The sequence below is a fragment of the Melanotaenia boesemani genome, chromosome 10 (genome assembly GCF_017639745.1).
Source record: "Melanotaenia boesemani isolate fMelBoe1 chromosome 10, fMelBoe1.pri, whole genome shotgun sequence".
In the NCBI taxonomy this organism is placed as follows: Eukaryota; Metazoa; Chordata; class Actinopteri; order Atheriniformes; family Melanotaeniidae; genus Melanotaenia; species Melanotaenia boesemani.
In genome coordinates, this window is record NC_055691.1 from 16,021,108 (window position 1) to 16,034,866 (window position 13,759).

Consider the following 13,759-nt stretch of genomic DNA (forward strand, 5'->3'; position numbering starts at 1 on the left):
GACCATTACCGGTTATCAAATTAATTAATTTAAATATATGAATCTGCCCCCAACATTCTGGGAAATGTTTATTAGTATTTTTTATTATGGTTATTATTTTTATTATTATGTTATGTTATTAGGTTAACCAGAAACATCTGGGATGTTAAAGAATGAAGTAAAAGTTGAGTTGAAATTACATTTTTGTCCCGAACCAGTCCTTCCAAATCTTCTTTGTACAGGTTCACCGTTTTCATTTTCAGTGTGTCCACTCTGAACAGAAGAAAGAAAAGACAGAAAATAAAAAAGAAACTGGGAATATTCAAGCTTTATACTCTGATTTGCAACAGTCCAATATAAATAATGCACCACCAAACAGATTTATCCCAAAATAAATAAATAAATAAATAAAAAAGGAAAAGATAAAACCTCACAGACATAAAAAAAAACACTAAAGGCTGATCTGGAGTATTTACCTCTGCACTGGCATGTCTGCGTCGTCCCTGCTTCCTCTTCAAAGATTCCCCCCTCAGCTCTTCAGCTGAATTGTTACATGGCTTTAGAGACAGAGGACCTGACACTGAATCACTTCCTAGAAGAAAAACATATGAAGAAAGATGCTAACTTAACCAAGTCCAACTCAAACTTGACAACTGACACTTGTAAGAGTACCAGGTTCTTCACAGTCAATATTCCAAATCTCGCGTAACAAATAAGACTTTAGTGTAAACAAACATGGCGGACGAAAAGGAAGCAGCAATGATGGTTGTTTTTCCGACTCTTACTTTCCGAGAACAAAAGACTTTGGAAATTATTAACTTCAGCCAAAGAACTCATGTAACAGCATGAGCCCTCTACTGCTTGTCAGGTGGGGTCCTAGTTAAAACCTGTCACACATCGTGTGATGTCATCCATTAGCAACACTGTAGTCTTTACATGGGACGGGACGCTCCTCACCCAGCTCAAGTTCCTGTTTCAGAGTGGGTCCCGGGATGGGATGCTCCTCACCCAGCTCGAGTTTCTGCAACATCTGTAATGTCAGTGCTGTCATCGATCGAAACTGAAAATGCAACGAATGACTTGACTTTGCTTTTCATTTGGCCATCCAAGTCTGCCAAAAGATGTGAAATCCTGTCTGCGACAGTGTTCCTCGTCTGGTTGATGTTGGCAAAACCTGTCATTTCTCGGGGCACATGACTTCAGCAGCCTTCGCCATGCAAGTTTTCACTAACTCGCCCTCACAGTATGGTTTGGAGGCTAATGCTAATTTTTTAGTAATAAGGTAGATGGCTCACCACTGCATCACTAACCTCATGGCTCGAGGTAAAAACAGACTGCTGTTTCCTCAAACCTGCTAACAGTTCTTTTATTTTCTCTCTTCTTAGTTTTCCTTGGAAATTGTTGTACTTTTCACCATGAGTCTCACAGTGGTGCCCAATCTTATATTCCTTTTGCACTGCAACTTGCTGCATACATACCAAGCACACAGGTTTCCCATTCACTTCATTAATAAATAAGTTGTTGTCCATTTTCTTTGAAAATTCAGTATTCTGTGTCCACTTTTCTTTTTGACAGAGACATTTTCTTTGGTGATGGGGTTGCTACACAAAGCAGTGATGTCTGCAGAAGGGCCAACCAGTGGACAAAACTGTCATTTATGAAACCAGTGGTGCACTGCTGCTATGTGCTGTTCAGCTGGGAGTCTCATTGTTGTGATGCAACTGCCGTTTCTACACAAAGTGTGACCTCTGGTGGACAAATTGGGAATTGCAGTTAGTTTTATTGGAGAAAAATGCAGTTAGTCCTTTACGCTATTTTCATGTTTGTCAAAATCATCCCACGGGCCAGATTGGACCCTCTGGTGGGCCGGCTCCGGCCCCTGAGCCGTACATTTGACTTCTATTGTGTTAATGGGTTAATGATTCAGTGTTAAGTGTCCTAACATTAAAAAACAAAACAAGGAAAACCCATAATCCTCTGAAAATGGGAAAACAGTTGGTTACAGGGAAGGCAATAAAAATGGGATGTCCAATGGAAGAAAAAAACCCCAAAAAAAACAACTATTGCTCAAGGTCAATTTAAAAGATTACAATCTGGTTGCTGTGGCAGCCCCACATAGTACTGCATATCTCAAAACTGGGATTTCCTGGATGTACCAGTAACTGCATACAGACTTAGGATCATTGGTCAGATAACATTAACATTGGAAGCTAAAAATGTATTAAAATTTGAAAGAACATGATGTTCAGCTTTGTTTTTGAGAAAAAGAGGACAACAACACAGTGAGATGTTATTAGGCTGTGAAAAGCATTGCTTCATCAGGCGTATTAATCTAATAAAGTGTCAGTTACACTTCAAATCCAAAGACATTCACTGTCTTTGTTGGGGCTCCACGGTGGATTATATCAATGTATTTGAGTCAGACTGTTGCTTTTCAGCTCATTTTAACCCCTCATGGTGCTGAAGAGAACATAACTATCAGACATCTCTGTACACATGCAGGACTGACTGAAGACATGTCGCTAACGCTTTACCGTCACTCTCCATGTCTTCGTTGATAAACAAGCTGTCTTCCATGGAGACGACACTGAAGCTGGAGTCATCACTCTCGTCAGAAATGTAGCCGGAGGTCAGACACTGGTCAGACATCGGTCTGGAAAAACCGCCAGTGCTCTTAGACCTCTGGAAAGACTGAATGTACCTCGCCAAACTCATACCTTTACCTTGAAGAGGGGAACAGACATCAGATAAGAACTTTTTAACAAACAAAGGAAGCGGGTATAATGTGTGGTGATAAAGAGTTCAGCTTACTGTTGTAACGTAGGCTATAACTTCTGCCCTTTTCGGTCAGCAGAGGACTCAGCCAGGCGGCGTCCAGCCGACCCAGCCTGAAGCCGCCCAGGCACAGAGCGCTGTTATTCAGGTCTAAACCGAGACGGCCCAGCAGCTGGATGACGGTGGGCCCGTCACCTCTCTTCACACTCACAGCCAGAGCCCTGCGGACATGCTGATCATGGGCACCTCGGCTGAGCAGGAGCTCCACCAGCTCCAGAGGCCCACCTTTCTCACACACCTGAATATCAATCAGTGAGTTTATTATTATTTGTTTAGAAGTTTAAGTATCATAATTTATCTCCATTAAAGAATTACAAATTTCAAAAAGTTAAACAGTCAAAGAGTCAGCCTGAGAAAAGTAACAAATTTTTAATATTCCAACTTTTGGCTTCATTAATGATAAACAACTCAATTCTGCGGATAAACAAATAGACTAATACCAAACTTTAAGAATTGAAACTTTATCCTCAATTATGAGTTTGGGAATGTTTTTCAGTATTAAATAAGATTTTTTTTCCACCAAATGTTAACAGTGATCCTTTGTGAAGACACTTCCCTCCACTTGTGTAACATGGATTTTTTATTTTTTACTTTTATTATTTTAAACAGAATAGATTGGCCTGGAGACAGCAGAAATAATACATACATGACAGGCTAATATGATCACAAAAGCCAAGATAATTTTTGGGCAGTACTACAGATTCAAAGTCTGTGTCCTTTATATCCGTTAGTAATTTGTGTAGCCCTGCAGGGGCTTCACAGATAGGGCATATAGGAGTTCAGATTTCTGTCCATTTAGTTTGGGTCTGGGCGATCCATATATTTAGGTAAGATCAAACTGAAATCAAGTCAAAGATACAGGAATAGTTTTCTTGATATCACTTTTGGGGGGGGCAACAGAAGGGGTTACTGGTTACAAATGAAATAATGTAGATTTTTTGTAATACTTTTTACATGGTGGGTTTCATATTCTTAAAGTGGCATTTCCTTTGGAAGTATCTAAAAAAAGTATTGTTTCCAAGGTTACCACTTTCTGAGAGTTGCTGGAAGCAGTGTGGAGTGTCAGGCTAAATGTTGCTATGTTAAAAATCCTTAAGCAACATCACCAACATGCTGATTTTCCATGGTCATCATCTTTGTTCAGCAGAGGGGTATTCAATGAAAGTCGCTCAAGAAAGAAAGACCCATCTGAAAAAGTCAGACTCACAAAAGCACTCAGAGCGCAGACCTCCGCCAAGCCACAAGGTCAATGAGGAAAACTCCAAAAGACCCAACAGCCCACCCAGTACCTCCTATACTTCAAACCTTCTGGATTGCCTGATCTAGAATATCAACAAGATCATGGTTAAAGAAATTTGAATTATAATATTTCCCATGATGTCATCTTGTAATTACATCGTTTGCCAATGATTCTGGGCATTGTCTGATGAGTTAAAAGCTTTAATGGCAAAATTACCCTTTCCCTCCAAAGTAAAGGATCCTTTAAAAAAATTCCTGGATCCAGACAATGCTCCAGATCACCCCCAAAATGTAATCACTTCCTGAAAATGTCATCAGAATCTGTCCATAACGTTTCTAATAGACTGACAGACCAACACCACATAACAAAACATAATAAAAAAATGAACAGAAGCAGAAGAACGAGAACCAGAATGAGCTTTGGCTATGCTTCAACAAATGAATGAGGAAGGCTGATTGCATGGGTCCACTACCGGAGCGGCATTGATGCCAGAATGACCCAGCATGCGCTCATTATTTAGCTGACAACGCGCGGTACAATAAATCAATATCAGCTGACATCCAGCGCTGTTTCATTACTTTAACATTATATGATACTTAAAAAAAAAATCACTGATCAAAAATATAAAATACTTTTAAAAAATGATTTAATTGTGTTATATGTTCGGTGGTTGGTAAATTTTGTAAGCTGGCAAGTGTTTGACATTTTATGTTTGAAATACAAGCCCAAAGTAATCCCACATGCTAAATCAGTTATATTTTAACAGGTTTTTTGTCTACTTCCAAATGATAAAAATAATTTTAAGAAAAAAATAATAAAATTCCCTCTGTGAACGCCACGTTTATCATTTCTCTTTTAATGCTGCGTCGACAGGCTGTCAAAATGACCCCCTCTGGGGGTTTTAGGGGGTACTGGAATCTAGGCAATGATCCAGATCACCCCTAAAATCTAATCAATTGTTCCTTATTCCATTTAGGAGATTTCCTGAAAATTGAATCAAAATCTGTCCACTACTTTTTTGAGTTATGTTGCTAACAGACAGATGTACACAGCTGAAAACATAACCACCGCTTTGTCAGAGGTAACTAGCGCTATCATCTAATTAAGCTTCATGTCCAGCTGAGTACAGTCCACTTGTGCAGTTTGTACTGCTTCTGTTTTAAAGATAATGAAAGTTCAAAGGTCAAAAGGTCATCCAATCCCTCCATATTACACATCTCATTGCATATATTGTTCTACTTTTGCAATATTAAGGCTTTATTTATTTTAGAAACAATGTAAATGCTGCTATCTGTTTTAATAGATTTTAGTATTATTTTGTTACATGACAAACAGCCTGAGTCCAGAATTCATTTGGTGGAATGTTCTTTTCTAAATCCCATTTCAACCTGTCAGACATTCTTTGAGACAAGACTTGAATAAACTTGACAGTTAGCCTGGTCCAGAACTACAATAGTTACCATGGTAAATCAGCTGGGACTCATTTAAGCCATGATGATGGAACAAAACTCTTATTTCGATGAGCCAGACTTATCAAAATAAGTGAGACTTTCACTCAGTCCTGCTTCATGGAATAGCCTCTAAGTCAGTGAGTTAGTTTTGCTAAATGGTAATGAATAAAAAGTCAATTAGAGACGCTACCATCTTAAGATAACACGCTATGAACATGATCAAGAAAGGTCCAAATCTTCCTGGTTTAGACTTGATGTGCTAAATGTCTAACCTGGTAAATAAGAGACTCGTTTTTTGTCTTCCTGTTGATATCAGCACCCATTTCGATCAGACACTCCACCATCATCGTATCTCCGTCCATGCAGGCTTTTTCCAGCATCTTGTAGTGTAGCTCCGAGTCGTACCACATTTTGGACAGAGCCAGGCACACCGACTTCCGCAGCTGACAAGAGACAAACACAAGGATGTTAAAGAAGTCATTTCCAATGAAACATTTTCCAAGAACTTAAAATTAAAAAAGAGCAGAACAGTACTGTACATGATTAATCTAAACAAACTTTGGACATATCAGGTATATCTTCCACTAACCCTTAGTAATGTTTGTCTGCCAGTAGGCAGTACTGTCTATGTTTTAACATAATTTGGATCTACAAAGAATTACCATGCTCATTTTAGTAGGCTGATGAGGACTTGTGCTCTACTGATAAGAATGTCAAGATGGCAAGACCACTTGTGCCAAATTGCTCCGACATCCATGCACTTAATACAGGGAGAGTTCTCTTTAACTCCATATACAAACTGGACACTGACGGTTGAACTCACCGGGCTGAAGCTGTGGTCGGTTTCCTCTCTGAGATGTTGGAAGATGTGCCTGTCAAAGTTTTCTCTCTGCAGTTCAGCAGCTGCTCCTGAGCAGGCGTCCAACATCCTCAATGCCACCTGAAAGCACTGTAACACACACACACACACACACACACACACACACACACACAGAGGCAGAAACGGGTTATGATGACCTGTAATCAGTAGCATTCAGAAGACCTCAAGTTAGTATATACCTATTATCTATAATCATGACATCCCTTTATTGATGATTTGAGTTTTGTTTGGTTATTTTTCTCAGAGGAAAACAAGCTTTTAGCTGCTCAACAGTCTACAGTTGTCAGATTTTCATCGTCGTGATGTTTTTCACAAGAAGCGGCTGAGTGGACTATTTAATATCTCTTGTTGTGACGCGCTGCCAAGGTAACCGACTCTGACACAGAAGCTCATTCGGCCACAGTTATGTTACGTGACACAAAGAATTATTTCAGAGGGCGGGTGCAGCTCGTACAGCTCGTGTGTGTCCAGAGGATGATGCAAAATTTTGTTTGAAACAGTCAAAGTCCTCAGATAGTTTCCTAAATCGTTTCAATAAGCCTGTAAGCTGCTTTCACAGCGATGCACCGTCACAGACATAATCTGGCGTGTCTCCAGCCCCGGGTCTGAGTTTCTGTTGCCACAGTTACCAACTAGCATTTAGCCAGTGCAATAATTTACAACAATAAGGCTTTTTGACTGAAACTTTTTTATAGGTGTCCTAAAACCCTTTATGATGGACACCCTACAGCCAATCAGAATCAAGTATTCACTCAGACCATGGTATAAGTTCCTTTAACAGAAATTCTGACTAATGAATGAAACCTAATGGAATAAATGACTAAAAAGAAAAATGATTGACATTAATCTCAGGCTGCTGGATGTTGTGTCTCTGTCTCCTCCTCAGGAGAGGTGTTTCATGTGATTCTAACTGCTTACAGCCAACAGGAAAAAAAACAAACATTGTTTCTGGTTATGATGAACATTTCTCATAACGTTCTTGTCTTTTATCTCTCTGAGGGTAAAGTGATTTCTGTGGTTCCAGATTAAAACTCTGGACTTACTGTTGCTTCATCTCCTGGTCATTTGTGTGTGTGTGTGTGTGTGTGTGTGTGTGTGTGTGTGTGTGTGTGTGTGTGTGGGGCTGTGCCCACTGACTGGGTCCACTCCTTTACCGTCAGCCAGGTAATGATCAGTGGAGAAGTGATGACAAGTGGTGGAGAAGGAGTTTATTATTTCAATGGAGGGGGAAGCGTTTGACGGTGGAAAGAGGTTTTACCAAAACAAAAGAGGCATGGATCTTTCAGGGCAAAATTTATTATAAAAATAATAAAAAGTTAATAATAAAGCCATAATTTTGTAGGTTTCAGGTTGTAGTCTGCAAAATGCAACAGTGTCCAATAAAGGTCTCTTAACATAAAGGGACAACTGGAACATAACTTTGCTGCGTAGACAAGCTGAAAAGAATCATAAAATCAGCAGATGTTGTTTGAGAAATTATATTAATGCAAAGTTATCTACTGAACAAATAAAGACCTTTGTTGAGCAGTTGTAATATTACTTTATATTTTTTAAATAATCTGCTTGCCTGACTTAACCCATTAAGGCCCTACCCATGAAAAAAATGGTAAGAAAAGTCCAGTTTTTTTAAATATAAGGTCTTTATTTGGCCCTGTAACAAAATGTAACAAAATAATAACATTTTTTGGGGGGGATACCATGTCATATATTAAAAATATTATAATATGGTTTTCTGCTTTGGGGTATCTATTAGGGGACAGAAGACAAGTATCAGATTGTGTTCAACGGGATTTTGAGCAAAGTTTATACCATAAATTGAAGCAAAATGTCTCAGAAACTGTACGTGACAAATATGTCACATCTGGCTCTTGTGGGTTAAATAAATTAAGTGTTAAAAAATTACTTTGTGTTTGAGTTTGTTTTATATTTCATACAACACTTCAAGTTATAAGGATATTAATGAGAGAATTTTTTGAGAATGTTATTTTACCAAAGTAACTAAAAAAATACTTGTGGTGTAAGTAATCAAAGTAACTGTTACTTTTTGAATGAAGTAACTAGTACCCTGTACCTAGTTACTTTGTTTGGAAACTAGCCCAACACTGGTCATAAATATTGTGATTCTCGAGTGAAATGGTCTTGTTTTAGCAGTTATTATTATTATTATTAAAGCACTGGGCTCACCTTCAGCAGCATCTCGGAGTCTTCTCTGTACTGAATAAGAGAGGCAACCACAACGGAGGCCAGGACAGGTACGATCATCCTTGACAGCTTCTTTCTGGACACGAGGTAGTTGAGCAGGGTCAGACCCCAGTAGTGTATTTCTGGGGAGAATAAGGAAGTATTAAACTTTTACAATTTATAAATATCTTTTAAATCCTGCAATTACATGTTCAAGTTTGAATGCAGTTTTAGTCAATAAAATGCTTCATTAATTTTTCCTGTTTTTGTCAGAGGTAGTGTAAACAGATTTTATGAGGTGCATAAAAAAAAAAAAAAAAAAAGAGTTCAGCAACTGCTTAAGTTACTGAATCTAACCATATTCACTGCAGCTAACGCACTTTCAGACCTGAGATTGTAGACTGATTGTAAAGGGACTGACTGTGAAGCAGTTTAGTAGTCTAAGGTCCGCAGAGTCAGCTTCGCTGTGGTAGCAACACCGTCCTGCTATTAATTTGGATTGAGATATGTGTTGCAAAATAATGTTATGACAAGATTATTCATGTCTTACTTTCCACCACTGACAAAAAGCTCATTTTGGTTGCTCATCTGGGTGTGGAGTGTACCTCGTTCCTGTGGGAACATTTGTAGTGTATGCAGAACTGTGTCTATCGCCCCCTGCTGGCATAGAAGGTCCACTGCACCAGAGCAGTCAGCCAGAGAAGACAGCACCTTCAAACCACACCTCTGTATGGCTGAGCTGCTGATGAACTGAAAACACACACAAACAGATTTTATATTAAAAAGAAAAAGAAGGTCAAAATATAAAGTTTTTAAATGTTTTTTTTAACTGTTGATAGTGGTTTTGGATGAAAAATCAATTGTTTGAAGTTATAAAAATCATGAATGATGATTTGATTTTAACATCTTGTGTATTTTTTTCTGGCTTCAACCATTTCTGGGGTTGTTAGGACAAAGTGTACCAACAACCACATGGGGGGAAAAAAGTCTGCCATTCATTCATACCAGTTCGTAAATTAGTAAATTCTTTTTAGAAATGTAATTACACCCATTTTATGTTCTGCTCACAGAGAAGTGTAATGCACAGTATCAATGAATAGATGGACTGTTTGTTCAACTCATAAACGAGAACTACATGTACAGAGCTTACAGTGGCATTTCTTTGTTGAGTAAAATACAATATTTTGTTAATCCACTTAATTTATTATTTTCTTGTATATCAGCCCACACTTAGACTGAAGCTGTAAAAATGCAGAAATGCTGAAGAAGATGGGGACAATTCGAAAAATTTCCATACCCTGTTGAGAACCTCTAGGTAGAGCGTGTGAGCGCCCTCCACCACGCACTGGTTTTTCAGCACTTTCAGCGACACGTCGGCCATGTCGGGATCTCCCACCGAGATGCCGTGCTCCCTTAAACTCCTGTCTGGGAATTCCCACACAACCAAGGAAACAAGTTGGGACAAAGAGGCAAGGAAACATGCACACAGACAAAACCACTTTGTTGTCGATCACTAATCAAATTAGGGCTGTTACATGTGCACTGCTGCTGGAAGCAGAGGACACTATAACCTCATTTTCAAAGAAATCAGAACAGAAAAAGCTGCTGCACTGAAGCAGCTTTGCATTCCTCTGCTGGACGAAGAAAATGTGTCATTTATGCTGCTACTTACACTGTGACGTAAATGAGTGGCTGTTTTTGCCAATATCAAATAAGAGGGTAAGGCATTTCTCTCCAGACAAAGCTACAAATACTGCACATGAACACACTGAAGCATCCTTAAAAATTATCCGATCTTAGTACATGAAGGATATTTAGAGCCTGTGTTCAAACTTTACTTATAGAACTGCAATTAAGATAAAACATTAGCAGATTTTAACCACTTCAGAGGGCACATTACAGCTTTAACTAGAAAAAAGTCTTCTGACTTGAGCAGTAGCCCTTACTTCTTTGTATTCTGCTTCCAAGCACTCACACTTTCTTGTCATGAACAGTAGTTTTCCAGGAAATCTGAAACGCTTTCACAGTTTTTTTTAAAATATTGGCTGCTTTTTCTCTTATTTTCAGTCCAGTCCCTTGTACATTTTTAGGGACATGTGTTTTAATTTTGTTTCTTTTTTTAGGCTATTTAATGCCAACCTATGAGCATAAAAATATCAAGCTTGACCTAACTCAGGGAATGGACCAGTGTTGTGTTAATACCTAACAGATGATTTTGCAAATGACCAATTTTAAATGGAATAATTTAGCACTTTATAACCAGCAGTCTGTCACAACGAGGAATCATTTGATCCAATTTCTTTGATTGCTTCTATGAAAATGATTAAAAATAATGCAGTTTGACAGACAGAAAATATTTTTGTTTCTAAGGTGATCATCACAGGGGTATTAGCTGAAAACATGGCTTATCTCAAACACTGAGACAATTGGACATGTGGAGTACAAAAGATAAACTTTCAGGCCTAAAAAAACTAACTACATTAGACAAACAATATTTGAAAGTTATGGCCTTGACAAATAGGAACAAATCCTACAAAGACCTGAAAGATTTATCTGTGCCTACAGTGGCTCCATCTGTTGTTTACTGAAACCTTACCATTCTTCAGGAGGTAAAAGAGGGAGAAAAGGCTGAGGTATGCCAAATGACACAGGAACTGACCTGAAAATCAGTGGCAACAGATTTGATGGAGTGATGGATCCCTCCCATAACCATGACCTAAACATTATTGAAGCAGTGTGGCATAATCTGGACTGTGATGGCCGCCTAGGCAGCTACACACATTGAGCCCGGTCTGGTAACATTTTTTCTTTATTTCAGTTAATTCAATACACATTTTATGTGTAATACTTACCATTTATTTTATATTTCACATTTTTATTAGCAAGTTTGGCAGGGTGGTTAACTAATTGTTCTGTTGTGAATTAGTTAAGTTTATTAACTTAGTTGAAGATAGTTATGTTATGTTTTTCCTAGGGATGCATGATATATATTGGCATTAATATCGGTATCGGCCGATAAGCAAAACTGGGCCTATATTAACAGCGGATATTAATTTTTGTATAATTGCTGTTAGTGTACGTGTGTCGGGAGGTTTGGCCATGCAGCCATGTTTGGACATGACAACGATGCAGCACTACGTTGTGGGATGTAACTGAAGCAAGAAGCAACTTCAGCTGTGTGGTCATTTTTCACGGTGTAAAAAGAAGGTACTGGAAAAGCTGTATGCAATATCTGCTAAGTCGAAGTAATGCGAGGAGGATGCCGTGTCAACTCATTCAGCACCACAAATTTGATATGTCATCCGAAAAACTGCCATCCAGAACCTCACAAACAATGGTGGGAAGCTAACGCCCCTAATGTTTGCCTTATTTTCACTTTGTACAGAATTTAATAATCTTAAACCTTTTGAAACAAAATATATAAATCGACATCGGTAAATATCGGTTATCAGCCATAACAACAATATTAATATCGGATATCTGTATCGGCCAAAATTTTAATATCGGTCCAATCCCCAGTTTTTCCCTCTTGTGTCAAAATGGTCTGATCAGCCAGTGTATATAGTTTCCCTTGTGTGTCAGTTTGTTAGTTGTTCATTTCCATATGTTGATGTTAATTTGACGTCTTTTATCGGCCAAGAACTTTTACTTTGGAATTTGTATTTTTGTTGTTTTTTGTGTAAAATTAAATGTCAAAGACGTTTCCTAAAAAAAAAACTCCTGTGCTCTCTTCATCCTTGGCCTCGGTCCCTCACAAGGACACAGGATGGAATGAAAAGGAGCCAACATCCAAAGAAGAGCTTTGGAAAGCCATTCAGGAAGCCTGGAGAACTATTCCCAAAGAAATTACAAAAAAATCTGTCTACAGCACAGGTGTCAAACTCTGGTCCTCGAGGGCCAGTATCCTGCAGGTTTTCATTGTTTCCCTGATCTAACACACCTGACTGAAATTAATGGGTTATTGTGAAGAAGTTGACAAGAAGCTTTTGGATCCATTTGATTTTATTCAGGTGTGTTAAATCAGGGAAACAATGAAAACCTGCAGGATACCGGCCCTCGAGGTGTGCTGAAGAATTAGGACCCTTCATGTTTCCACATGTTTAAAAAAAAAACATGCTGCACTCATTTCCATTTATTTTGGTACTACGTAAAGGTATGAGGGCTGCAGCAGCTTGTAGATTCTGCACATTCTGTTTTGTGCTGTGTAACATTTAGCACAAGGTACAAATAACAGGTGTGACTCATGCAGCATGAGTCATTCAGAATCTAGAAGAGTGAGTTGAAAAAGAAAGAGGTCCTGATATGTGAGTGAAAACACGTTTAGTTCTCAGCAGCAGTTAACTTCGGACATGCCTAAATACCACAGAAAGATCTCTAATTTAGTGGCAAACTAAGGTAAGAAAAAAAGCCTTGAGGGTACCTGGGCAAAGGAAAACCAAGCTGGCCTGCAAAGCTTCCAGTTGAACCTTTGGCTGGAAGTTGTGGACCTTCATGGAGCTGAGAATCTGATTCATAGCCATGCTCAACTCATCCAGACTGGCAGTTCTAAATGCACAGAGAGAAAGCACAGCTAAACAAAAGCGATCACTCCTAAACTGCATTGGTATAGTTAAAAATATTTCCAGAAATTACTACAAATCACCCTTTTTTGTTTTACTAAATAGTGCTGCTGTTCTTATTTTCCTTCACCCATAAAGCCTTACATTTTATAGGTAAGGATTTAAACCACCAATCCATGTCACTCCAGTCCAGCGGGTATGTGGTAACATGTTTATAAGATCCTCACTAAAATCACAAAGTTTTCTCATTGGGTTTCTCCAAGATACCAAAGTCTCACAGTGATTTCAAGCTCTTCAGTGGCTACTTTGCATCCTTTGAAACTAAAATTTTTGGATAGTAGCATTCCCCCCTTCTTTGTTTCACCTTTGTAAAAGAAACAAATTCTGTAATCCAGTCGTGTGAACACTGATAATAATCATAAATAAGTCTTATTTATTCTTTTCATTCATTTTGTTTGAAGACATCATTTAGATTCACCAAAAGAATGCCAATTACTGCCCGGTATAGACTTTTGGTTTGTATTTCTCAGATTAACTATATTAAAAGCTATTTTCATTGTTTCCAATAACTTTGTACATATAATTAAAATATACTTATTTAACAGATTTGGTTTATCTGTATTCATGTCTTAAA

At 38.4% G+C, this 13,759-nt stretch overlaps 1 protein-coding gene across 4 annotated transcripts in view; it reads right to left on the reverse strand.

Moving 5' to 3' along the window:
* lrrk2 (leucine-rich repeat kinase 2) overlaps positions 1-13,759 on the reverse strand; it is a 49,876-nt gene that overhangs the window by 23,675 nt on the left and 12,442 nt on the right. For all 4 annotated transcript variants that reach the window (XR_006011796.1, XM_041996356.1, XM_041996355.1 and 1 more), the window contains exons 13-22: positions 12,987-13,111; positions 9,864-9,991; positions 9,172-9,316; positions 8,570-8,709; positions 6,329-6,454; positions 5,778-5,948; positions 2,791-3,052; positions 2,514-2,702; positions 456-571; positions 180-252 (exon numbers count right to left, since the gene is read on the reverse strand). Coding sequence is in view for 3 of the 4 variants with exons in the window: in XM_041996356.1 (XP_041852290.1) it covers positions 180-252; positions 456-571; positions 2,514-2,702; positions 2,791-3,052; positions 5,778-5,948; positions 6,329-6,454; positions 8,570-8,709; positions 9,172-9,316; positions 9,864-9,991; positions 12,987-13,111 (1,475 nt within the window). In the remaining variant the exon portion in view is untranslated. The remainder of the gene's footprint in view (positions 1-179; positions 253-455; positions 572-2,513; positions 2,703-2,790; positions 3,053-5,777; positions 5,949-6,328; positions 6,455-8,569; positions 8,710-9,171; positions 9,317-9,863; positions 9,992-12,986; positions 13,112-13,759) is intronic.